The sequence below is a fragment of the Miniopterus natalensis genome, chromosome 12, assembly GCF_054644295.1.
Source record: "Miniopterus natalensis isolate mMinNat1 chromosome 12, mMinNat1.hap1, whole genome shotgun sequence".
NCBI lineage: Eukaryota > Metazoa > Chordata > Mammalia > Chiroptera > Miniopteridae > Miniopterus > Miniopterus natalensis.
Window position 1 is genome coordinate 8,199,621 of NC_142092.1, and position 26,972 is coordinate 8,226,592.

The window sequence follows — 26,972 nt, forward strand, 5'->3', positions numbered from 1 at the left end:
CCCACGCAGGCTCTGCAATGCGGGCTCTCGCTGAAAAGGCATCCGGATGAAGGGCGTGGTGCACCTGCCGCAGTGCCTCCTGTCGGGCGGGGCACTGTCACTGTGGACAGGCTTCTGGGGACATCGGCTTCTCGACTTAGGCAGTGGTTACAAGGAGGTTTTGCACTTTTTAAAAAATATATCTTTATTGATTTCAGAGAGAGGAAAGGAGAGGGAGAGAGAGAGAAACATCAATGATGAGAGAGTCATTGATCGGCTGCAGCCCACAACCCGGGCATGTGCCCTGACTGGGAATCGAACCCCGATCACCTGGATCCTAGGTCGACGCTCAACCGCTGAGCCACGCCCAGCCGGGCTGCACTTTTATCTGTATTGTATTTTACAGTAAAGAGTTGTTTTAAGTACCTGCTTCTCTTCTTCATTCTCTTTACCATAAATACAGGCCCCTCTGGGACAGAGCCAGGCAGACGTCATGCTGGGCGCACCGGAGGCAGTAGTGCCAGCTGCCCGAGGCCTGCCTCCCGGCCGCTGTCCAGAGAGGAGGGCCAGGCCCAGGGTGGCTGTTCACATGGTGACCCAGGGGAGACGGAGCAGTGGCAAAAGGAACATGGGACCTTTCCCCAAGTGAAACTGCTTACCCAGCGGGGCGGTGCTGTGCGGAGGCTGAGGGCGGGCAGATGCCCGCGGCTGGCAGCGTGGCTCCGGGATCAGCTTAGAGGGCTGCCCCTTCCCAGCTCCGAGACCCAGACCCGGGTCCACGGCGCCACGGGACTTGCCAGCACCACATGGTGGGGCTTCAAAGGACAAGCATGCCTTCGCCCGAGATACCTGCACACGGGGGATGGCACGGACAAGCCAGTGAACAGAGAAGGAAAAGGAACACTAGACCAGGGGCTGCCCATTGCGGCCTCCAGGCTCTGAGGGGCCTTCCCTGCACGCGATGAAAATATTAAGTGCTCATTATCGACACAAAGCTAAAGATGCCCTGGACACTGGGTTAGCCTTCCCGAGGCTGTGCCGCCAGCAGTGGCTCCAGGAGCCAGCCCGCCTCTTCCTGACTTTGTCAGATGAGCAGAGGTGACAGCGGTCAGGGGTCACACTTATTTGTGGGGGTCTCCCAGCTGCAGGTTCTGGGACGTGCCACCGAGCTCCATCTTCAGCTGCTGCGCTGGCAGCCCGAGGTCCAGCGGTAACCTCCTGGCTGAGAAGGGGCCCAGGTCGGGCTGGAGCTGGCCCGCCTGCCCGGGGAATTCAGACGCGCTGACCTCCACTTCCCAAGTCTGTCAGGCCCAGGTTTCCCTCTGCGGGGTGAGTCTGCCTGGTACAGAGTCCCAGCCAGAAGCCGCCCTGCCCACGACAGCACGGCCCCCGCAGCCCCTCGCAGGAGCCTGGGGGAACTGGCCTGGAAGGCCTCACCTTGAGTTTAGGGCCAAGCACATAACCCTCCTGCCTCCTCTTCTGACTGCCCTACAGCACGTTACGGACCCCCTGCCCTTGGCCGTCTTCCTGGGGCCGACTGCCGCCGCCGCCTGAGGAAACCCGGCAGCCTCTGCCTCAGCCCCTGGCAAGGGAGCCCTGGTGCAGACGAGGCCCCTACAGGCTCAGAACCACCGGCGCAAACCGTTCTCAGCCCCAGGCCCGAGACTGCTCCAGGCACAGGCCCCTTCGGTGGCTGGGGAAGACCTGGTTTGCAAACACATCGAGTGTAGCGCTGTGGGCTTTGCACGTGTCCGCAACACGGGGGGAGGGCTCTGAAAGGGCCCCGTTTTACTCATCTTCAAAGGAGAGCGGACTCCAGACGAGGGCTTCACGTCCACCTCAGCTGCACCGGTGACAGTCGCCCTCAGGGACCCCTTCACATGGATCAGGTACCCCATTCAGTGTCCTTTCCAGGGAGCGGGAATAAACTAAGCCGTTCATGGGGCTCCGTATTTGGACATTAATGACAAGGGAGCAAAGGTCGGCTGCCCCCACTGAGATCCCCCGCCGCCTGTCACAGGGCAGCTGGTTCAGTTCCGGCTTTTCAACAAAACATGACTGTCACTGGGGCTTTTCCTCGCATTCTCTCTTGGTCTGAGCAAAACAATCCCGTTTTCTATACACAGAGCTGGGCGGGAACACCAACCTTTATTAACACTTGGGTTCAAATCCACAGCCGCCGTAGACAGCAGAGCAACGCAGGAGAAAGCAGGTCCTGGAACCAAGGTCCGCATTCGAACACAAGCACACTAACCGTGCCAACAGGCAAACGCTCCCGCACTGCTTCAGCCAGGTGGGGGGGCACCGCCCCAGCTCTCAGCAGCCTCCGCGCCCACACTGAACCTCGCGGGGACTTGGGAGCCACTGGGACTGGGAGGCTGCCCCTAACCCCAAACATTCACCAAAGGAAAGAACAGGAACTCGAACTGGAACCAGTGAGGACTGACAAAAAACAACAAACACTGGTCGTCTACAGGCCCCGCCAGGACCAGGACACGGCTTTTGTACACAGGCGCCGAGTTCCGACGCTGGTGTTGAGGAGAAAAGAATACGGTATTAAGTTGCAACGCTTTCGCCTGGACCCCTTTTCATTTGATTGGTGGGTTAACATGATTTTAAAAATCATATACTTAATAGTCATCCTAAAAATCACCCAAACACTCGATATGCACATTTATCCTAAACATGTGGTGTGGAAGTGACACACAGAAACCACGAGGTAGTTAAATCACCGTTTGAAAATCAAGCTTTCCCTAGTTCTGTCACAGCGGTGGCCAGTGGCTGCACAAGAGCTGTTTAAAACGATTAGTTAAATGAAAAGCAGAACTCAGAAATCCCAGGAGAGCCTCAGCCAGTGAGACTCTGGTTAGAGCGTCCGCCTGTGCACCCGCCAGGCTGCAGGCCAGCTCCCAGCCCTGGTCAGGGCACGTGTGGGAGGCAACCAATCGATGTGTCTCTGTCACCTTGATGTTTCTTTGTCACCTTGATGTTTCTCTTTCTCTCCCTCCCTCCACTCCCATTGGCTCTAAAAATCAATGGTAAAATATCCTCACTCCTCCAGTGAGGATTAAAAAAAAATCCCAGGAGTGTAATATTCACAAGTCAATGGTAAATACAACTGCATTTTAATTTCTTGGTCTCTGAAAACCAGGCTGTGACTGCTTTAGGTTAACGACCACAGGTACGTGTATTTCCTCTAACACCAAGGACGCAGCCTCCCAGTGTCCATACAACTTACTACGGAGACTCGATAGATTCTATTTTACAATCTCTATGTACACAGTTTGAACACTATTTCTAACTTCATTTGTAAGTCCTTAAATAAAAAAATAATCCCCATTCACCACCTTCTTGGGAAAGTGCCAGACTAACCCCTGACTGGAACCGCAGCTGCGGCAGCTCCAAGCATCTGGGAAAATCCCCACCCCCCCACCCCCACCCCCAGCCAAAAAGTGCAATGAATTCACACTAAGGGGGGAAAAGCAACATCTATTGTCCTTAGAGTCTCTTCCCCACAGCAAGACAAGTCTCTTCGCAGGTATGCCAGTGCCGCTCCAGGCTGCCAGGGAAAGGGCCCTCACGCCAGAGCAGGGAAGTCTTCAGGGTCATCGGGGTTTGGAGCAACGTCTTGGGTCTGAAAGAAAAGTTTTGGAACCAACTGTTATTTCACCCATTCCCACCTGGGGAGAGCACTGTGAGCGGCACGGGCGTGCTCACCTAGGGGCGGGGGGCCACACACTGAGGCAGAGTCGGGGCCAGGGAAAGACGAGCTGTGGGTGGCAGGTGAGGCGCTGCCTCTGAGCCGCCAGGCTGAAGGGTGCCCCCTTCTCACTCGCTCCTGTCCCCTCTAGCAAGCGCCTGGCAGTGCCCTCACCTTCCCTCCCCCATCCTTCCTGAGTGACTCTGTAGCTGGCACGTGCTCCATCCAGTCAGCAGACGGAAAGCTGACACAGGATGATCAAAGACAGTTCCCGCCCTGGGGCAGCTCGCAGGGGAAGGGAAACAGACGGGAGAGTCAGCCCGGAACTTCAGTAACGAACGCCCGGGGAGGGGCCCACGGGAGGGGTGTCCAAAGCACTTTGGGGGCCAAGAACGCATGGGACGGTCAGGGAAGGTTTTTCTGGAAGAGCGGGCTCTCCCAGGTGTGATCCTCAGTGAACGAGCAGAGAACGCGGCTGTGAAACTGCAACCTGACTGCGGGGCAGGGCCCGCCGCCAGCTCTGAGCTGGGAGAGCACGGGGCGGCGGGCGGACAGAGCCCGACGCCAGCACACTCTACACTAGGGCTCCGGGGCTGCAGCTCTGCTTGCGAGGGAGACAGTGGATAGTTCCTGCTCTCAGAACAGAAACCTTTCTCCAGCCTGGCCTCAAATGTACCCAGAAAAAACTGTGGTGTTTTTTGCTCTTGCTTACAGGTATAACCACCTGTAGGCACTCCTCCCAGGGCCGCTCCTGGGAGCCAGGGAATGGGCGGCAAAGGGAACATCTCCACCCTGGCCAGTCTCCTCAGTGGTTAGAGCCTCAGCCTGCGGACTGAAGGGTCTCGGGTTCAATTCCGGCCCAGGGCACGTACCTCGGTTGCAGGTTCCATCCCCAGCCCCATTAGGGGTGCATTTGAGAGGCAGCCAATTGATGTGTCTCACATCGATGTCTCTCTCTCTCTCTCTCTCTCCCCCTCCCTCTCCCTTCTACTCTCTCTGAAAAGCAATGGAAAAAATATCCTCGAGTGAGGATTAAGAAAAAGGAACATCTCCAAGACCAGCCACAGAGAAGGGGCTCTTGCTCGTCGTAAGGACTCCACGGACCGCGCTGTCCACAGGGCCTTGTGCCCGATCCTACTAAGCAGGTATTCATATATTTGCTCATAAAGCACTTACGAAGCACCCACGATGCTTACATTGTGCTAGGCCCTGGGGGAAATGATAAAGACCCGGTTGCTGCCACCCACCAGCAGGATCAATGATCACACCAGTGAGAAGTCACCACTGGAGATAATCCCCTGCTCAAGACTGAACTGGTCTGGAAGGAAATGCAATCAAAGCAGCCTCCTCTGAGTGGGGAGGGCAGAGGAGCTGTTCCAGGGAAGCGGGCAAGGGTCCGTGCAGTGCGGAGCGGCATGTGCAGCACTGGAGGCAGGGCAGACCTGGCTGAGTGAGAAGGGGGGTCGCAGGGGATTCTGTCCACCCTGAAAGCACAACAGGCCTGCAATCAGGCCATCGTGCTTCAGCAGTCATCAGGACACCTGACTCGATCCCAAGCCTGGGAACGTCTGACGCAGACGAGTGGGTTTCTCTGAGCACACCCTCAGGGCAGGCAGTGGCCCTCCCTGGAGACTCTGGAGGCCAGGGCTACAGAACAGCCTGTACCCAGCTGATGCCCAGGATGCTGACATCACCGCTCCAAACACCTCGACATCAGACCCACACTAGGTGGAGGAATCCATGGCCCTCCAAAACCACACGTGCAGGGCCAGGCATCCCTACCCTCTCGGCTGCTTCAGAAAACGCCAGAGTATAGAATACAATACATACCACCACTTCTGCTCTGGGTCCGTAGTTCTCTGCCCTTCTGATCCTTCCCCGGCCTCCCCGAGTGCTGCCTCTGGCTCCGCGCCCGGGACGAGGGAGGTTACCAAAGTTAATCTCCAGCTGCGACGTGATGTCATTGGCCGCCTTCCTGAAAACGTGGGCATCATCCTCACAGTCGTCCTTTACCATCTGAAACACAGTTACAGCATCACACAGCTGTCTCCACGGACACACACGGGCTCAGGGTCCTAGCAACGTGCTTCAAGGGAGCTCAGCCGGCCTTGTGGCCGGGAGTGGCCCTCCGGATGCATCCCCGGCCTGGGGGCAGGCTGGGCAGAGAAAGGTGGCAGTGCTGCTCTGGCCCCAGCACAGGGGGCTCTGCACATTTTACAGCCACACGTTCCTGTATTCAGTCCTGATCCAAACATCTCTGAACCTTCTGTTACTTCCAGTGAAACCACATTTCTCTCAGTTTAGTGGGTTAAGATGTAAGATCTGACATGACCAACAGCAACCAAGATCAATGTTTTATATCTGAGTGTATTTTGCTAAGATTAAAAAAATCTTAATTTCTGCCTTTTGTTTTATTTGTTCACAAATGAGACTTTGATAAATAAGGAAATATTCCCTTTCCTTGAAGAGAGCTTGATGGAGAAACTCCTTTTGATGTGGGGCACTGATTATACAAATAGCATGTTAAAAACTGCATGATTCACAATAAATAATTCTTACTCAAAGCATATGAAACAGTAAAGCAACAGACTGTTATCTGAGGATTGCTACCGATGCTGCTTTTTAAGAACTGCTTTACGAAATTCTTTGAGAAAGTACATTTCATTGTAAGAGGTCAAATAAGTTCTGCCCCTTAAAAGAAAACTGTATTAATAAGTCTCCTCCAATTCTGATTTGGCTTCAACTCTTAATAATGGATTTTTTGAAAACCCTTCATTTTTAAGTAAAATATAAACCTATAGAAAATATGCCAATGATCTGGGATGAGAATCTTCCAAATGCTATAAGGTTAAACGTTCCCAAACTTGTCCAGGAAATAAAATCAAATTTCCCTAAGCCCATCGCCCCTTTGGGCTACATGTTCACTGCAGGTTTCATGGTTAACATTCACATCCCTTCAACATCTCCTATTAAAGTACAGCAGAGGCCACCCTGACCGGCGTGGCTCAGGCGGTTGGCGCCTCGTCCTGTGCCCTGAAGGGTTATGGGTTTGATCCCCAGTCAGGGCACATGCCCAGGTTGTGGGTTTGATCCCCAGTTGGGGCACCCCCAGGAGGCAACCAATCAATGTTTTTCTCTCTCCCTTTCCCTTCCTTTCTCCATAAAATCAATAAAAACATATCCTTAGGTGAGGATTAAAAAATAATAAAACAAAAAAAAAAAAAATTAAAGCAGAGGCCCTAAGTAGATGGACTCCTGAAGCTAAAAAGGTGAACAGAAACAATTGAGGAGCACTGGCCCTCAGGTAAAAAAGATGCCCACCCAAAACAGCAACAGGCAAGATAATGAACCGCTGCCTCCTGGTTTAGAAAACAATGGGCTGCTGTGGCGGGGGACAGGTCAGGCCCAGCAAGAAGGGACGCTGTGCGATGGATGCTGAGTGAGCTAATGGTCTGAGGGCGCAGCGCTCTGAGGGCCCAGCTCCGTGTGAGGCCAGCCTTAGACCTAACTTGCAAGCAGCAGAACTCCACGCCAACGAGAAGTGTTAGCCCAGCGCTTGTCTCTTAGGGGGCCCAGGACAAAGGCTTCTGTTGCTTTAAGGACAATTCCTGGCTAAACTCTCTAAGGCCGCAAGATTAACGAGGACCGAAGTTGTGCGCTTTCCTGAGACCAAGCTGGTGACTCAGCCCCCCAGCTGCTTCAAATATTCCAGGAGCCTCTCTCCGGCGCCGGGAGGAGGAATCCAGTGAGGATTAAGGAAGAGCAGCTTCTATTTTTACCTAATGTGTCAGCTGCACATGTCACATCCTGAGCACATTTGTTTTAGGCAAAGGCTTTATTTACAATTCCCAGAACAAAAGGAACAGAGAAAGTGGAGAGGAAAAGAACCAACCCAGCTAACTGATATACTTGCTAAAGACGCTCTCAGAGCCTCCCATGTGTAGAATTGCCCGTAGTCATCAGCTCTAACTGACCAAACAGGCCCCTCAGAACCTGCACCGACCCAAACAGGAGGATGGGGGGATCCTGCATCACAAACAACCTTTAATGAAAGTATGTGTTCAAAGAATACAACCAACCGAAGTGTAAATGGCCCCTGTGGGTGTTGCTCAGTGGTTAGAGTGTCAGCCCACAAATGGAAGCGTCTCGGGTTGGATTCCCAGTCAAGGGCATGTACCTCGGTTGCCGGTTCAATCCCCGATCCCGGTCAGGGCACATGTGGGAGACAATCAATCAATATGTCTCTCTCACATCATGTTTCTCTCTCTCTCCCCACCTTTCCCCCACTCCCTACTTCCACTCTCTCTAAAATAATCAATGGAAAAAATATCCTTGGGTGAAGATTAACAAAAAAACAAAGTGTAAATGGGAGCCAGACAATTCTACATGGTACAAAGTTCCCCAGTTCCAAACAAAATGAGTACTATAAAGCTCATCACCATCACTGACACAGAAACTGGTATCAAGATAAACAGCTGGGGCTGAATGGCGTTAAGGCATAAATTTTAAAATTAGAATGCTTCAGTGTAGCCTTAAGCTCTGTAACTTAAACAGAAACGTAATTAAAGACTCGCTGACCATCCTTATCAATATATGCTGATACTTTCAAAGCTGAGGCCTCCAATAAAGAGCTCAACATAAACCATGAACAGTAAGGCCCTCACAGGAGAGAGGTGCTGTAAGCAATCCCAGCTGGACAGCAGCCTGCCAGGCTCTCCGGGCTCCTCGTCTGAGTTTCAGCAGTTACACAAAGGTAGCAAAGCTGCTGAGTGACACAGGGCATAGCACTCCAGCTGGTTTCAAATGATCAGCCCTCCCAATTAAATGCTCTAAGAATTAGAGGTGAGGGTAATCTAATCATGTGATACAGAGTAGTCATCCTATGAAATGGCATCATTCAGAAACATTCTGCACCTCTCTTTTGAGACAAAAATGAAGAGCAATTAACATACAGTTTTTGCACAGTCTCAGCACAGTTCTGGGTGAGCAGAAAATTCACTGTCACTATTATTGCTTTGTATTAAGTGTCAACAGGTCAGGATTCAATTATTTCATATAAAGATACAGAAAAATTAAGCACACATCATCTCCATTGCTCTTAAGTAGAAACTAGAACGCTAACTACTAATGTTACATTTTCAAAACAAAAGTGGAGAAGCCCATTTCATTTCCAATAAGGTAAGTGAAGATTAGCTCCAGATGCAAAACATCATGCTTACATCATCTCTATATTTGGACTTGTGTATCACCACTGCTTTGGAAGGGACCGTGGACTCAGGTTTCCGGATGTTAAACTCAGGCTTTGGTCTGGTCTGCTCTTGAAGAGTTTTCCACTCATCTAGCGTCATCTCTTGAACTTGAGTTTCTTCTACCTCCAACTCAGGAACTCTACAAAGTATAATCATAAAGATTAATTTTTGATGGGTCTGAAATGTCTCCTTTCTCAAAGAAGGTCATAACCATTAGTTTAACATACTTTCATAGTACTGCATCTCAGTTCTAAATAAGGTAAGAAAATCTTTGCGCCATAAGCTTCCTTGTTTTATTTTCATGGTTTTATGCCATCATTGCCAACTGAAGGTGATTCCTGTCTGTGTTCAAAGTAGTCTTTGAAAAACAGGAACATTACCATCCTAATGACGTTAACATTGCACTTGACCACCAAGCACTCCCTTCCCAGATGGCATTACACATAAAATGAGACAACTGTAGAAGGAAATGGGAGAAGCTATTGAGATAAAACAAAGGAAACCATGAACAGATTATAAAACGATGGGCCACAAATGCCTACTTTTGTAAATATCCTCTTTAAGTTCCTAAGTTTTTAAAAGAAAACAGAAAATAAGCACGTAGATCAATGAAGTCCAGAAATAAACCCTCACACATTTATGATCAACTGATTTTTTTGGACCAGAATACCAAAGACAAAAGAACAGTCTCTTCAAGGGATATCCATGTGCAAAAGAATGAAGTTGGATCACCACCTCACACCATAAATATAAGAGCTAGAAGTATAAAACTCTAGAAAACAGGTATAAACCTTCATGACTCTGGATTTGGCAATAGTTTCCTACATATGACACCAAAAGCACAAGCAACAAAAGAAAAAAGCAAATAAACTGGACATCAGAACTGAAAACTTTTGTGTTGCAAAGGATACCATCAGGAAAATAAAAAGACAACCCACAGAATGGTAGAAAATATTTGATAATCATGTATCTGATAAGGGCCTACATCTAAGAATACATAAAGGACTCTTACAACTCAGTAAAAAGAAATGACCCAACTAAAAAACAGGCGAGGCTCTGAACAATTTTCCAAAACTAGGTCTATAAATAACCAGTAAGATGATCAACATCATCAGCCATCAGGAAAACGCAAATCAAAACCACAGCTTTCACCACTCCACACTCAAGGAGATGTTCAGACTCAAAAGGACATTTGAAAAAATGCTGGTGAGCCCTGGTCAGGTGGCTCAGTTGGTCAGAGTGCTGTCCCTATTTGCCAAGGTTTTGGGTTCAATCCCTAGTCAGGGCACATACAGAAGCAACCAATGAATGCATGAATAAGTGGAATAACAAATCAGTGTTTCTCTCTCTCTCTCTCAAATCAATAAGTTAAAAAGAATGATCAAAAATATAAATTTTATGTTATACATCTTTTACCACCAAAGGAAGTAATATACAAAAAAGAAATGGAGTATTAATACATCCCTTGACATGGACAAACCTGAAAACATTATGCTAAGTGAAGTAAGTCAGACACAAAAGGACAATTATTATATTCCACTTATATGAGGGACCTAAAATAGGCAAATTCACAGAGAATAAGTAGAATGAGGAGTCATCAGAGGCTCAGAGGAGGGGGGAGGGGAGTATTATTTCACAGGTACAGTTTCTCTTTACAACAATGAACATGTTCTGAAGATGGAGGGTAGAGATAGTTATACACAATGTGAAGGTTATTAATACCACTAAACTATACACTTGAAAATGGTTAAAATGGCAATTTTAATGTTTTATGTAGTTTATCACAATTTTAAAAACTTAATAGTGTAATATACCAAAACCCACTGAACTGTACAACTTAAATCGATGATATGAATAGTAGAGGAAATGTATCTCAAATAAGGTTTAAAAGAAAATAAATCACTGGGGGGGGGGCAGGAAGGGAATCAAATCTATAATACCGTCAGTGAAGGACATTAGTAATTTAAGGTTCCAGATTACAAATTAGTAATATGAAAAATCTAAGCAAAATCAGAGAGATTTTATAACATAAACCAGGGAACCAAATCATAGTGGAAACAAAACAGACACATCTGTAAAGTGACTTTAAATACCAAGCTGATGGAAGAAAGAGCATTGAAGGTGGATTCTCCAAGGAAGAACAAGGGAGCTTTCTGGGTGATGGTAACAATCTACATCTGGACAGGAGTTTGGGTCCCACAAGTACATGCATTTATCAAATAATGTATGCACACGTATTTTTGTACATTTTATGATAAATAAATTTTATATCAGGTTAGCTGGTGGGTATAGGTGTTTACTGTAAAAATCTTTAAACTTTGCTGTGTTTGAAATTTTTCATAATGTCAGAAAATACTAATATTAAAATATATCCCAAATAATATTGGCAAAAATATGAAAAGATGTTAAAATTTGTAATAGCAAAATACTAGAAAGAACCCAAACTCATCTAGAGAGAAACTGGTGGAAAATTACAGATATTAATCAGTAGAATATTAAACAGTTTAAAAAGTAATGAGAAATATCTGTGTATATATATATTGCTATGGAGCACCACCTGGACATGTTGCTGAAAAAGCCAGGTGGGATGGAATGTATGTTAACATTCACCTGGAGAGACATACAAATATGTACACAAAATGGATTTTTTAAATATAATATAAACCAGGAAAAGAACAGGGATAGAAGCTAGTTGGAAAATATCATGTTTTATCAGATTACACTTTTGGAAACATGTAACTATTTTACATAATTATAAAGCAATGTCTAAAATTTCAAAGCAAAATTAATCCAATTAATCCAATTGTTTATGAAGTTGGTGATTAACCAACCGAAGAAACTAAAGTGCCTTTAAAATATGAATTTACTCATTTCTCTCTATATATCTGTCTAGTAATATTATTGGAGGTAGTGTTGCAACTATTACTCAATTGCAATACACACAGCAGTCACTGTGTCTGTTGTGTGTATTGCAATTGAGTAATAGTATGATGTTACTGACAACTGGGATTTTCAGCATGGAAGGAAAAGAAACAAATATAAAAAAATTTTAGCTAAAAATCTTGTAGTCCTAAATTTCAAAAGGAAATATTAAATTAACTAGTAATACATTTTATCTTAAAAACGTGTGTGTGTCTATTTCCCAGCTCTGTCAGTTAAATGTCATAGAAACTGTCAAGAACCTAGCAGCAGTAAGCATACCTAGTGCCCAGACTATGGTCTCTAAACAGCGTGTTCTATTAAAGGACTACAGCTCTTTGAAACATGGCCCAGTATGAAGTATGGGATAGGAAGTCTAGATAATGCTCTGGAACAACAGCAAGGAAGCTATCAAAGACCACTAAATGAGTGTCAAAAGGATCATCAATCAACTTGAGATTTCCTCCAGTCAAAAAATGGGCCAGTCTAAATAAAAACTCAGTGGATTGAAACACACCAAATCTGTTTCAATCTCTAAGTTCATAATGACACTTTAAAAAGATGTGGCATCACCCAGCCACGTGGCTCAGTGGTTGAGTGTCGGTCAACCTAGGAGACAGGAGATCGCAGTTGGATTCCCAATAAGGGCACACGCCTGGGTTGCAGGCCTGATCCCCAGTCGGGGGCCTGCAGGAGGCAGCCAATCAATGACAACTCTCATCATTGATGTTTCTGTCTCTCTCTCTCTCCACGCCCCCTTTCCTCTCTCTGAAATCAATAAAGATATATTTTTAAAAAAACACAAAGATTTGGTACCCAAAGGTTGCTAGGGAACCAACTCATTATTCTGAAAATGGATTAATAAAAGGTACTTGTAACCTTTTATTTAACAAGTGCCTTCTATTTATCCTGCATTTCCTTAATGGACTTATACCACAGTGCAATCACCTAGTCCTACTGCAGATCATTCCAGCTAATAACTAATGACAGAATTAAGACTATCACCAGTTTGCAGCCCCATGGGTAAAGGCAATAATAATCCGAGACCCTCCATAACCTATGAAACAACCTTGCCAAAAAGTTGAACCTGAATTTGATTAAACTTCTCTCATTATTCATTTTCAGGAAACACACAAAATATGAGGGAGAGAGAAACATGTTCACTGCTCTACAAGAAATGGCTGTATCAAGTCATAAAGCCAATTGTTACATTTTCAGGAATTTTGTGAGCCAGCTGTTAAACATAGTCATATTAAAAATTAAATCAAATTAACTTATAATTAACTATATTATGAAAAGTTAATAAATACAACTCACTATTCCCTAATTATTTCACTACATTTTACCTTTATCTGTGCTATTGGGGTTATTTATGCCTTTTGGAGGTGCACAGTGGAAATAACACATGATGGTGTGCTACTGCACATCTCTTCCCAACTCTGCGTTGTGATGTCCCGTTGGTAGTTTTAAATCAGCCATTTAAGAACATCTACACCACAGAAACCAGCAGTGCAACAGATGCGGGCGTTAAGTATTTACACCACTGCCCACAGGGATGCTTCAGTAAAATTATGACTCTGAGAAAATCTTTGGACATATGACCTAGCTTCTTTAACACATAAATTGCAAGAAGAAAAAAGAGAAAACATAGATTAAGAGTGACTCAAGGGTAATTAAGATAGAGTGACATTAGTGTAACACAGACAGACTAACAAAATCGAGTACAGGAATGCTCTCACCCACACATGGGCACCTGACTTTCAGCAGCGGCGCTCAGTGTGCCGGAACGACTGGATACACAAAGAAAGGGGCTTCTATCCACACTACAAACCGTGTACAAAAATCAACTCAAAAGGGATCAACTACATACATAGTACTTTTTTAAAGCAATGGATCAGAGTCCTAAATATAAAACCCAAAACTATAAAACCGATACATTCAATTCACCCTTCAAGAAGTTCTAAACCAAGACGTGTGCTGAATATACATTGTAGCTGAATGTCAAAAGCCTGAGTGTTAGATTAATATTCAGACAAAGCCAAGATCAGAGAGCATCACCATTTTCAAATGTATTTCTTACATACAAGCCTAATTTTGAAATTACCAAAAAATTATAATTCTACAATTAGAAATTTTAGTAATAATTTTAACATTTGACAAGGCAGTGCAGAAGCAAAAATTCCTCAACACAGTCTGCCGCTAGATTGCCTGCGGTGCAGCGCCTGTAATTCTAACTAGACGCTCACTGTCTACTCAGTCAGCAGAAAAGAGTGGAAGATTTGCTGGCCAGCTCTGCTAGGATATTGCAGACAATCAGATGGCCACCAAATCATTATTTTGTCTTTCAGAGTAACTGATAATTTGGAAGAATTATTTTGTCTAATATTATCAGTGCTAGAGTAGCATGATCAATTCTACAGACTAGAATAATGCTACATTACTCTCTTATTCTGTTTTATGTTACCTGAATTTGTAGAAATGGCTCAAAAAAGATATAATTTTCCCCATAACTATTTAACTCACCTTCTCAACATCTATATACACTGTTAATTAGTTAACTCACTAAATATTCATATTAACTATTAATCTACTTCTTAAAATGCCTTTCTTAGCTGTTTTGAATGGTAAATTAGCAGCTTTCAAAAATCATCAATCATTATAGCATTTTACTCTTGCAATAAGTAACAAGAGCAGATATTTATACAGTACTAAACGTGCCAGTCCTACTCTACATGACACACATACACATACCCCCAACCAACCCTCAAAACAACCCTCTGATGTAGGTCCTATTATTATTCCCATTTTACAGATGAAGGAAACCAAGAACAGAGATTAAATAACTTGCCCAAATTAAGTGGCAGAGCTGGGATTTGAACCCAGCATACTCACTTGGAATCCACCTGCTTAAACCAATAGACATGGTGACTCTTGGTAGCTAAAGGATGAATAAATGTTAAATAGGTGAAGGCTGGAAGGGGGTTTGGAAGAGAGGTACAGGGAAAAAAGGACAGTACTTGTAAAAGCTCTATGGCAAGTGCGGGGGTAGAGGCAGGAGAAAGGTATTTGAAAACATAAAATAAGGGCCCCCTGGTAAACCCAGAGAAAGCACAGAAACCCTGCAGGAGCAGACCACACAGAACCATGCAAGTCAGGACACCAAACAGAAACTGGACGTGAAGCCACCAGGGTCTTACGCAAGGTGTGTGGGGACAAGTGGACCACCAGTGGGAAAGCCACTTTGGTGTGGCAACAGGCTGGCCAACGGTAAGCATGCAGGGAGCCCTGACAGGAGCTACAGTGACAGACCAGACGACGACAGCTGAGACTATGGTAAGTGGAGGTGGTGCATATCAGAAGGTACCGGTCATCGGGGCAGAGTGAGGCTGGGTCTTGGTGGGGAGGGGTCAAGGCGAAGAAGTTCAGGGATCACTCCCAGATTCTGGTTTATGCAACTGGTTAGATGGCAACACTGCTCCACAAGATGGACACCTACTGAGGACCGGAGGAGTGGAGACCTCCGCCCTGGACACGCTGTGCAGGAGGAGCACTGGGACGTCCAAAGGCAGGTGTCCAGCAGCAAGGTGGACACATAAGCTTGGAGTCCGTGCTGAAGCTGGGAGCCCGAGGCATATATTCCGGAGTCAGTGTATAAATGACAATTCAAGCTGCGCAGTGCATGAGTTCCTACAAAGAGACACTAGAGAAGACGACCTAGGGGGGAGCCCTGAAGAGCTCAGTATTTTAAAAGACCGAGAGACAAGGTTGAGTCTGCCAAGGAGCTAAGAGGCGGAGGGAGAGCCAGTGTGTGCAGGAATCACGCAAACCAAGGCTCAAGATCAACAGCCCTGGCCAGGTGGCTCAGCTGGTTGGAGCACTGTCTCACACACCAAGAAAAGGTCGCGGTTTGATTCCGGGTCAGGGCACACACTTAGGCTGTGGGTTCAATCCCTGGTCAGGGCACGTTCGGGGGCAACCGATTAATGTTTCTCTCTCTCAACATATCCTTGGGTATTAAAAAAGAAAAAAGATCAATAAAGTCAGATGCTCTGAGAGGTCAAGGACGACACAGACCACAGCATCCACCAGGCCTAGAGGCATGTGGTGATTGCTTCAGAAGGGCACCGAGGACAGAGCCAGACCTGGAGGGAAGGGAGAAGTAAAAAGGGAGAAGATAAGGGGCGAGCACGCTCCCTGGACAAGGTAGCTGGGAATATGTGGGGCAAGCGGAGAAGATTTAAAACAGGAGAAACTGAGCATGTTTTTAACAAATGCTACTGGAAGAGCAGAAAAGGGAGGCAGGAGGTGAACATACCTAAAAGGGGGGAGCTAAGTGACAGTGGGAGGTTTCTGTGAAGTCAGCATCAAACAGGCTTCAAAGCACGGAGAGGTGGGAGGAGAGACGGTGCCTCCTTTCAGCACAGGGAAGGCGGCCGGAAGGCACGCAGGTGTAGGCAGGTTTGCACCTTTGGGAAGGTGACGAAGTTCCCATCTAATGGCTCCTAATTTCTCTGTGACATAGGGGCAAAGTTGTATCCAGAAAATGAAAGAGCAGGTGTAGGCAAATGGGGGACAGCGTCAGGGATTTGAGAGGACAAGAGGATTAAGTCAGTCATTGTAGTGGGGGAGAGAAAGAGTGAACCCACGAAATGGGGGTTGCTGGGCGGTGCTGCGGGCTCTCAGAATGCTGGTGGTCAAGAGCGACTCGCAGGGCCCAGCCCGCGGGTGCAGAGAGGAGGCAGACAGCAACAGTCAGTCGGCAGGTGGGTTCTGCTAGCCAGGCACGACAAACCCAAGGCGCAGGGGAGTTTAAAGACTTGGCAAGCGTGCTGGAGATGAACCAGGGACCTCAGCTCCACGAAGAAAAGAGGGGAGAGAGAACAAAGGGGCAAGAGAAGGGCGTCATGACAAGAGAGAGACTAGTCAGAGGACCGGTTGCAGATGGAAAAGAGGTGTACACACAGGACAGAAGACCTGAATTTAACTCATTATCATTACTAATCATTTATTAGATTTGAATTATTAATTAGCTCAATTATTCATTAATATATTAAGTAGATAAACCTCTGTGATACGACAAAAGGCTGAGCTTCCTGCTCTATGAAGAGCTCTTAGAAATTGGTAAGAAAAAGCCCAACAACCCAATGGGAAAATGAATGAAACACCTACTTGGCTGGAGACCCCTCCTCCAGGGGGTCCGGCGGCTCCTCCACCACAAGGGGCTCCTCCGAAGGCTCAGTTGGTTCCGCGTCACTGAAAGCAGGGACAACCATTCTAGTCACACAAACTTGTTTACATCAATGCTCTTACATGTTCAAGATAAAAAAAAACATATTTCAATGTCCTTTTCTTAAGTAGATATCCCTCAAGGAATTATATATCCATGCAGGTAATCCACATTAAAATAAAAAAGAGAAAACGCTCTCAATTGCTAATCCATATAAACTATATCCACAAATGTGAAAGGTAGTTAGAGAAATAGAAGTTTCTATGAATGGTCTAAAATTTAAAACTTATTATAAAGGACCAGAAGAAATATTCAACTCTTACGAACTTAGGAAATTCCCAGTATCAACAGGGACCATGAAATGACTTACAATAGGTAAGAATGTGCCATATCAGACTTGCAGAAAATGGTAAGAAAGTAAAAACATTCCACAGAAATAAGTGTGCAGGATTACAAACAAGCTGATAATAACTATACTTGAAAAAGGTTGAAACATCAATTTATATACCATAGTCTGCACATTCGAAAATTACAGCACGTAAAACAATCTGAATTTTAACACATATGATCTTAATTCTTCCTTTTTATGGTAACATTAATCCTATCTGAACATTACTTAAAAACAAAATAGTCCCAGCAAAAGAAATTTCATTTTCAGGAAAATGCTAAAATTAGTCAATATATTTAAATATATAATGTCAATATAATGGATATTACATATCCATTAGAAATATTTTACACTCTACATACAGAGCGCAGTTTCATAAAATAAGCTATTTTTTCAAAAGTAAACATAAACTGAACTGTAATAACAGAATACTCATTTTACACTAATATTTTTTAATTCTCAAATCAAAGCTATTGTAATCAACTTTTAAAATATCAACTCACTTTTTTAATACAAAATTTGAATGATTTTCACTTTTATAAAAATATGTTTTTATTAATTCTAAAGAGAGAGGAAGGGAGAGATAGAAACATAGATGAGAGAGAAATACCAACATTGATTGGCTGCCTAGTGCATGTCCCCCTCCTCCCTCCTGCAGACTGGGAATCGATCCAGCGACCTCTTGGTTCATGGGTCAGTGTTCAACCACTGAGTCACACAGGCGGGGCAATTTTTACTTTTAAAAAAGGTCCTATATCAAATGCACTTGGGATTGGGAGGGCATCCTTGCTACTCCGCCCAGCGGAGGCCCCTTCACAAAGGCCACCTCTTCACACCTGCCTGACCCTGCAAGATCATGGAAGCTTTTAGCACCCAGGAGCCCCAAAGTCGAGCAGCAGCCAAACCACCAAATGACTCCAACTTTCTCTTTATTCCCTTGGCCACATAATAAACCAAGGGGATAAAAAACATAGGTGTATTGACAATTCATAGCTTTCAACAATTAAAATCCATAAAACGGCTACAAAGATATGGGGAAGGAAAAAAGAAGCAGAATACAATACCAAGAGACTCTGTAAAAACCAGTATTTCTAAAACTTGAACAAATAATTTTAAAGAAAAAAAAAAATCACAGATCTTCTCCCTGTATTGACCTAAATTATTTTATGAATAAATGTAAAACTAACATTGTATTTATAGCTCTTAAAGTACCATATGACCACAACTACAAAACAATTAAGTTTCAATATCAGGTACAATTTATTCTGCCAGATTTTGTTATTTTGTTTAAAGTCAATCCCCGATGTTGGATTAGTTAGAAGAAAGACATAGCTCCAGGGCCAAGTGTATGTTTTGACTTCAGCTGTTCTAACATAGAAAGTGCCTGTTTGAGCACTTATGTTCCACAAACGATGCTGAACACCTCAAGGCTTTGTTTCCTAGCTCAAATTCAATCAGACTTCACACTTAAACAAATCAATGACAGTGAACAGATTTTAGCCAAATGTTCCTTGATTACTACATAAACTGTCCTGCTCTTCACAACAGAAGCTGGAAGGCAGCATTATTGCAAATTGCATTCATGAGCGTCTATTTCAATTGGTAACAAGGAAATAATATCTGATATTATACTTTGTAAACTGCTGCTGATGGAGCAAATTCTACTTCCAGCAGAGGTACTCACGATCAAACTGTTCTGAAAACCAGTAACATTGGAAATGGCTCAGTCACATCATTTTGAAAGCATCTTGTCCGCAGATCTGGTCCTACTGCCAATATCTTCAAACGGAAATATTAAACTACAGCAAAACCCTCACACCTACAATGAAACGTGCAGCACCTGGCCTCGCCAGCCACGGACACATCACTTACTGCATTAGGCCCACCTCTGCTCTTTTCTCATTAATCAAAGGTAGCACGTAACTCTACTACACTGCACGTTTTCATGATGGCAAGTCAAAATCTCAAAAATTAAGTAAACAAAGTCTTACTCTACAATAAATCTTTCAAGTACAGATTATTACCATCTTAGAGCTTTGACTTCATTACTCACAAACCAACCCAAGATGAGTGCCACGGGGCACCTTTCACCTCCACGTCGGACGTGCCGGTCCAACAGCCAGGAGCACAGGCACCTCTTGCTACATGGCCAACACTGACCTTTGTTACCGCAAGTAATCACCTGGAGCCAAGAAGTTTACGTTCAAACGTAAACGGAAATGGAGCGGCAGTATTAAAGCAGTAAACCAGATGACTCAAGAGGTGCCCATGTTACTCTTTAAAAATATTTTATCACAAAAATGTATGTGTCTTATCACAGCAAAATAAAACAAAATGAAAAGATTTGTGGTCAGATCTCATGGAACCCCAGACTGAGAACATTCAACAAGTTTTTCTTCCTTTCAAGGACAGCACAGATGTGCAACGGTAGTCGATCTAACGTTACATTTGATATTACTGTGTACATTTGTCTTTAAGGATAATAACTTCAGAAAAATCAGTTTATATAAAAAGCTTATATTCAAAGAAGAAAAGTAGAAGTCTGGATCCTCTTAAGAGTTCAAACTTGTGGGAAGCCCGCCCTGCAACATGCTAGGCTGACCCATTCCTCGCCTACACTGCCTTCAGGTGCTTCCTGCCTAAGCCTTTGCAGACACCAGGCAGGCATCATCCCTGTGGCTATGAAATGACAGAAACAGCAGAACCAAGCACCTCCTTTAAGGAGCAAGCTAGCACAGATCTGAGACACCATGATACCTCAGAGAAATGTCAAATTTGAACCTCAGATGAAACTCTGTCACTGAGCTTCAATCTGCAAGTGATTTCAGGAAATCAAGATGTAATATATATAAGATCTTTGAAAGATCATGAAAAAGGTAAGTATAGAATATTCAGGCATTTAAAAGGCACTCTGAGGCATACGCAAATGCAGTGTCATGTGCTTGGGGCATCAGCAAACACACAAATTTGTTTGGCTAAAATAAGACAAATGAATTTTTTTTTTAATTGAATTTATTGGGGTTACTTGGGTAACAAAATTATATAGGTTTCAGGGGTATGATTTTATAACACATCATCTGTATATGGTACTGTGTGTTCACCACCCCAAGTCAAGTCTCCTCGATCACCATTTATGCCCCTTTACCCTCTCCTACCTCCCCCCACCCCACTTTCTCTCTGGTAATCACCATACTGTTTGTGAGGGGTTTTTTGCTTTTTTGCTTAATCCCTTCACCTTTTTCACCCAGCCCTCCTACCCCCCCTTCCCTTTGACAGCTGTCAGTCTGTTCTCTGTACCTATGAGTCTGTTTCTATTTTGTTTGTTGGTTTATTTTGTTCATTAGATTCCACATATAAGTGAAATTTTGTCTTTCTCTGACTGGCTTATTTCATTTAGCATAATGCTCTCCAGGTCCATCCATGCTGTTGCAAAGGGTAAGATTTCTCTTTTTTAAAAAAAATATATATATATTTTTATTGATTTCAGAGAGAAATGGAGAGGGAGAGACAGAAACATCAATGGGACAGTGATTGATCAGCCACCTTCTGCACTCCCCCCCACCTCCTGCTGGGGATTGAGCCCAAAACCTGGGCATGTACCCTGACTAGGAATCAAACCTCGATCTCCCGAATCATAGGTGGATGCTCGATCACCAGCCAGGCAGATTTCCTTCTTTTATGGCTGAGTAGTATTACATTGTGTAAATGCAACACAGCTTTTTTTATCCACTCATCTACTGACGGACACTTGGACTGCTTCCCAATCTTGGCTACTGTGAATAACGCTACACATATTCTTTCGAATCAGTGTTTTTGGTTTCTTCAGATAAATTCCCAGAAGTGGAATTGCTGGGTCATAACGTATTTCCACTTTTAATCTTTTGAGGCAACTCCAAACTGCTTTCCACTGTGGCTGCCCCAGTCTGCATTCCCACCAGCAGTGCACTAGGTCCCCCTTTCCCCACACCCTCGCCAGCACTTGCTGTTTGTTGACTTGTTGATGGAGCCATTCTGACAGGTGTGAGGTGCTACCTCATGTGGTTTTAGTTTGCATCTCTCTGATGATTAGCAATGTTGAGCATCTTTTCATATGTCTCTTGGCCATCTGTGTGTCCTCTTTTTTAAAAAAAGAATATGTTTTTATTGATATCAGAGAGAGGAAGGGAGAGGGAGACAGAGAGAAACATCAATGAGAGACAGTCATTGATCAGCTGCCTCCAAGCCCACAAGCTGGGCATGTGCCCTGACTGGAATTGAACCGCAATCTCCTGGCTCATGGGTTGACGTCAACCACTGAGCCACGCCGGCTGGGCTGTGTGTCCTCTTTGGAGAAGTGTCTATTCAGGTCCTTTGCCCATTTTTTAATTGAATTGTTTGTTTTCCTGGTGTTGAGTTTCACAAGTTCTTTATAAATTTTGGCGAAAGAATTTTAAAAAGTTTTCAAATCTAATAGCAACACAGCAAACCCATTTTTAAAAGTTATCTCACTAAACAAAAGCCTAAAATCAACCTCTATTTCAGGGAACAAAGTATACAGACCTGCAAGCACAACAGAGAACATAATTTTTATGAAAGACAGACAAGAACTGAGTTTTCCACTTAACTGTAGGTCCACAGAATGCACACATTTGCACTGTACCTGGTGTCTTTACTGGATCCCCAGGTGCGAACTCCACATCCACCCATGTTGTCTTCAGTTCTCATTGCTCTAGAGAAAGAAAGAATATTCCCTTAAACTGAAAGCTGGCTGTAGTCAATCTCTGACGCAGAGAAGTTGATCATGAACGCTATCCCGGGATCAGCTCCTTCAGAAAGAGCAACTTACTAATATAAAGTCAACTAAACAGTAACACATAATAGATTCATACTATGTATGACTACGATCTTGAAGTAAAAACAGAATTTATAAAGAAACTTACATTTTATCATTCCCAACATATCTCTCAAATTCCCGTTTCCCTCTCTGGTCAAAACGGTCGAAAGCTCTGCTCCCAGGACCACTTCGGCCTCTGCCCCGCAGGGCCCCTCTGGGACCACCCCGTCCTCTCAGGGGTCTGTCTCGATCAAACCTGTCAACCGGTCTAGGAAAAGACAGGTATAATAAAAAGTGGTCAGTTAAAGAGCTAAGGCTTTTTAAGAAAAAAAATTCGAGGACATTACAGCTGCGGTATATTGGAAAGAGTGGTGGCCTGAACAATGAATTACATGTTAACTTTTACTGAACACATACTATCCCTGGTGTTGTTCTGAGTGCTTCACATACAGTCATTTAATTCCCACAAACAAATCTATAATATACAACTATTGCCCACAGATGAGGAAACTGAGACGCAGTGGAGGTAGGTAACTTGCCCGAGGTCATACGGCTACTAAGTGGGGGAGCGAGTGAGAGCAGGCCCTAAGCAGGTCTTATATTAGTATGCAGAGGGGAACCCCTTTCTCTCTCTGGATCTGGTTTCCTAGATAAACTAACCTGAAGGTTCCTTCCACTTCTAATACTAAATATTTAAGTTAAATTTGGAATGTTTATGTAATAAGAAAAATGATTCAACTTCAAATTATGCCCCCTCCTAAATATCCCTATCTCAAACACACAACCAGTCAGTGACATTTGGGGCTGAAATGTTATCCTATGACAACCTGACTTCTACCCCACTACTCCACATAAACGTCCAAGGACAGCTAAAGACCACCTCTTGGCTGTTAAACCCAATAGTAACTTTTGTCTTTAAGTCATTTGGCCCCTAACTCACCATGTGATACTGCCAACCACTACTTTTCCTCTGACCTCTCTGGCTTCTTTTTCCTTAAAAAACTATTCTTGGCCAGGCTGGTGTGGCCCAGTGGTTCAGCATCAACCTATGATCCAGAAGATCGCAATTCGATTCCTGGTCAGGGCACAAGCCAGGTTGTGGGCTCGATCCCCAGCAGGGGTGTGCAGGAGGCAGCCGATCAATGACTCTCTCATCACCGATGTTTCTCTCTCTCTCTCCCTTCCTCTCTCTGAAATCAATAAAAATATATTTTTAAAAAATTATTTTTGTAATAGGTAATACCAATACATGGTACAAAATTGACAAGGTACTCCCCTTGCTCCTCAGCACCTTACTTCCACTTCTAGAGGCAGGCAATTCCGGGGTGACACAAAGGGAAAAGCGCTGCACCTTGCCTTTCCCACCCACCATGTCTTGGCACTCGACACACAGCTGCCTCCCTTTCTCTTCTACTCATCCGTCCTGAAGGGCGCTGGCATTCCCAACTTCCTGTCCCCTGCACACCGGCCTCACCTCTATGCCAATGCTATGTGGCCCTCATTCCTGTGACCCCGTGTGTCTCACTGGGGGGGGGGGGTGTCTCTGATTCCAGGCCACAAAGTCAGGTACTTCCCGGACATCCTCCTCTGTACCTCCCAGCCCTGTAGATGTGTGACCAACAGTGACCCCTTGCTCCTCCTACGGTCCCTAACTCACAACACAAGAGTGCCCAAGCCAAGAACTGGGCCCTTTCTCCACTCCCCCTTTCCCCTGCCACACCCGCGGGACCCAGGGCCTGACTGCCTACCCACTTCTCCCCACACCCAGCTCTGCCTCGCTGCTGGTCACCATCACTTTCCATGAGGACTCCCTTCTCCTCCACTAAACTCAAGGCTCCTGAAGGAAGGGCCACATCTCTTTAATCATTAAACCCTAGTTTAATAAGACAAATTATATTTTTTAATTTGTCATGACTTTTGCAAACATTTAAAGCTACAAGAAATAAGTTATTGAAATCTAATTATTTGGGTGGTGGGCACACAGAGCAATATACAGGTCTTATAACACAGAAACCCACACCTGAAACCTATATGTTCATATTAACCATTGTCATCCCAATAAATTTAATTTTAAAAAAGGGAAATCCAGTGGGGCATTATTAGTAGCTCCAATGCTGGAACTAGAGGTCTACTTCTATGGCTGAAAATGTTACATTAAAATACTACGATAGCCCTGGCCGGTGTGGCTCAGTTGGCTGGGCGTCCTCTAGTGCACTGAAAGGTCACTGGTAGGTCCCTGGTTCAATTCTGGGACAGGGCACATACACAGGCTGTGGGTTGGATCTCCAGTAGGAGTAAATTCGGGAGGCACACAGTGTTTCTCTCTCTTTCTCCACTTCCCCTTCCTATCACTCTAAAATCAATAAAAATATATTTAAAAAGCTACTATATGATCATGGGTGAAAACATACAAAACTTCTAATTCTCCTTACTCAAAAAGATAAAGAAAGAGAGAAGCATCAGTCATTAAGTTTATGCCAGACTCTTATAAGAAACACCATTCTAAATAAATGTTCCAAGTTGACTTTTGTCTCCTACCACCCCTGACCAAAACCAAATTTTTAAATGGAGATGATTTTTGTAAAATCTGATTCTATGTTAAAGGACCTAAAGCATAGTTCTAAAACAATGACAAAAGAAAAATAAGTTCTTAACCAGGAAGTTGGATAGGGTCATAAAATAAAAAAAGTCTACCTAAAAATTGAGAGGAAATAAAGCAAAAAACATACAAGAAAAGTAATGCCAATAGTCAAAATCAGGTCTAAATTTACATGAAATCTAAATCAGATACGGATAAAGTTACAAATTCATTTAAACTATAATCATGATTGAAACTGACCCTAAAAATAGCCCTGTGTGTTCAGGTGTATTTTTAATCCCTTAAATCATTTTTTCTTTACTTCACAAATTTACTCCCACCCCCAAGTAAATATATTTACAATTGCTTCTTTACTTTCCCCTCATTATAAAATGAGGGTGGTGAGATTAGGAATCCTGTCCTCCACTTGGGAGCTTGGTGATGCACTCACAAGCAAAAGGAAGGAAAACCACCTTTGAGCCAAGCATCCAGCTGTACGTACCTGTCACCCACTCCTACAACAATGCTCTTAAGTAGACATGAGGACGTTTTTACAAGTAAAGGGAATGAGGCTCCTGATGGGGGAATGGGGAGCTGGTGTTTAATGTGAACAGGTGGAAAAGATGAGAAGGTTCTGGAGGAGGACGGTGGTGATGGCTACACAAGTGTGAATGGACTTATGCCACTGAACTGTACATTTAAAAGTGGTTAAAATGGTAAGTATTATGTATACACTACTACAGTTTTTAAAAAATGCTTCCTCATGAGGAGGGGGAAAATTTAAATACCTAAGTGATTCTTTCTGAACTAGAACGGATTTTAAAAGAACAGCAGTAAAGTGCCAGAAAGAGCCAAAGAACCAAAATGTATCCAGACAGAGGCAGACTAATTTCCTAATAGCCTGGGTTCTAAGAGTTCACTTCAATTCATCATTTGGAGCCTAAAGAAAAATTCCTACTGTATTAAAAAGAGCAGTTCCACTCCCGGACCATATGCAAGAAGTGACGTGGCTGACTGCACACGGCCACACTGACAGTTGCTCCCAGCACCATTTATGCCACTGCTTCTACGTGGAAACATGAGCTGTGCCCTGGAGGAATAAAAATCCCTGTTAGCTGGCGATGACCAGACTCCACAGCGCTGAAATTCTGGGCCTCTGTTCCTTCATCCATAAACTGAGAGGATGGGACTAGACAGTCTTAAGATTCTTAAGACTCTATGACCAAGATTCTATAATTCTGTCCAATAAGCGTGGATCGGTATCAGGAATGCACGGCAATAACTATTTTCTCTATCAAGTAAGCAAAGAACAAACATTATTATATTTAAGTATGGACAAAGTGCTATGAAAAATGGTTTTACAGATTGTTAGTGATAGAGTACATTAATAGGTTACCAGGATAGTGATTTGTCACTATGTATCAATACCCCCCCACCCCAATTTTTTTTTTGGTTAATCCTTACCTGAGGGTATTTTTTCCATTGCTTTTCAGAAAGAGTAGAGAGAGGGAGATCAATGTGAGAGAGACACATCGACTGGCTGTCTCCTGCACTTGACCGGGAATCAAACCCTGGCCACTTTGGTACGCAGGCTGACGCTCTAACCCCTTAGACACACCGGCCAGGGTGCCTTCCAGCCCAATTTTTGTTTATTTTCACACCATATGTAGCCATCCAACCTTGCACTGAAGCACAATGGCGGCCCAGATTTGCATCCATGAGAACCACTGCTTTATGATCCTAACTAGGACCCACTTCCAGGACTCCGTCTAGGAAAGTCCCTACGTACACAAAACACTGCTCACTGGGTATTATTTATAAAGTAAAAGACTGGAAGCTGAGCGAATGTCCAACACTAAGGAGATGGTTACATTATAATACATACAAACAGCAGGTCATAACAGAACCATTAAAAATGCTTCCCAGAGACTGCTAATGACATGGGGAAGACTTCTGCCGTGTCAGGTGTAAAAGAATATAAAGTGCTCAGTGTACACGCACTATCACCGTCACATCTAAGTACATCTATGTACAAAAAGGAGACAGGCAAAGGGTTAAGAGTCAACATCTCAGATTAGGTGAGACAGGTGCTTTTAATTTTCTTTATAATTCTACACAT

At 44.3% G+C, this 26,972-nt stretch overlaps 1 protein-coding gene across 1 annotated transcript in view; it reads right to left on the reverse strand.

Annotated features, from left to right (window-relative positions):
- Positions 1-3,448: 3,448 nt before the first annotated feature.
- HABP4 (hyaluronan binding protein 4) overlaps positions 3,449-26,972 on the reverse strand; it is a 31,591-nt gene continuing 8,067 nt past the window's right edge. The window contains exons 3-8 of the mRNA XM_087822602.1: positions 22,382-22,543; positions 22,102-22,170; positions 17,017-17,100; positions 8,899-9,067; positions 5,510-5,695; positions 3,449-3,613 (exon numbers count right to left, since the gene is read on the reverse strand). Of these exons, the coding sequence (XP_087678728.1) occupies positions 3,557-3,613; positions 5,510-5,695; positions 8,899-9,067; positions 17,017-17,100; positions 22,102-22,170; positions 22,382-22,543 (727 nt within the window). The 3' untranslated portion in view covers positions 3,449-3,556. The remainder of the gene's footprint in view (positions 3,614-5,509; positions 5,696-8,898; positions 9,068-17,016; positions 17,101-22,101; positions 22,171-22,381; positions 22,544-26,972) is intronic.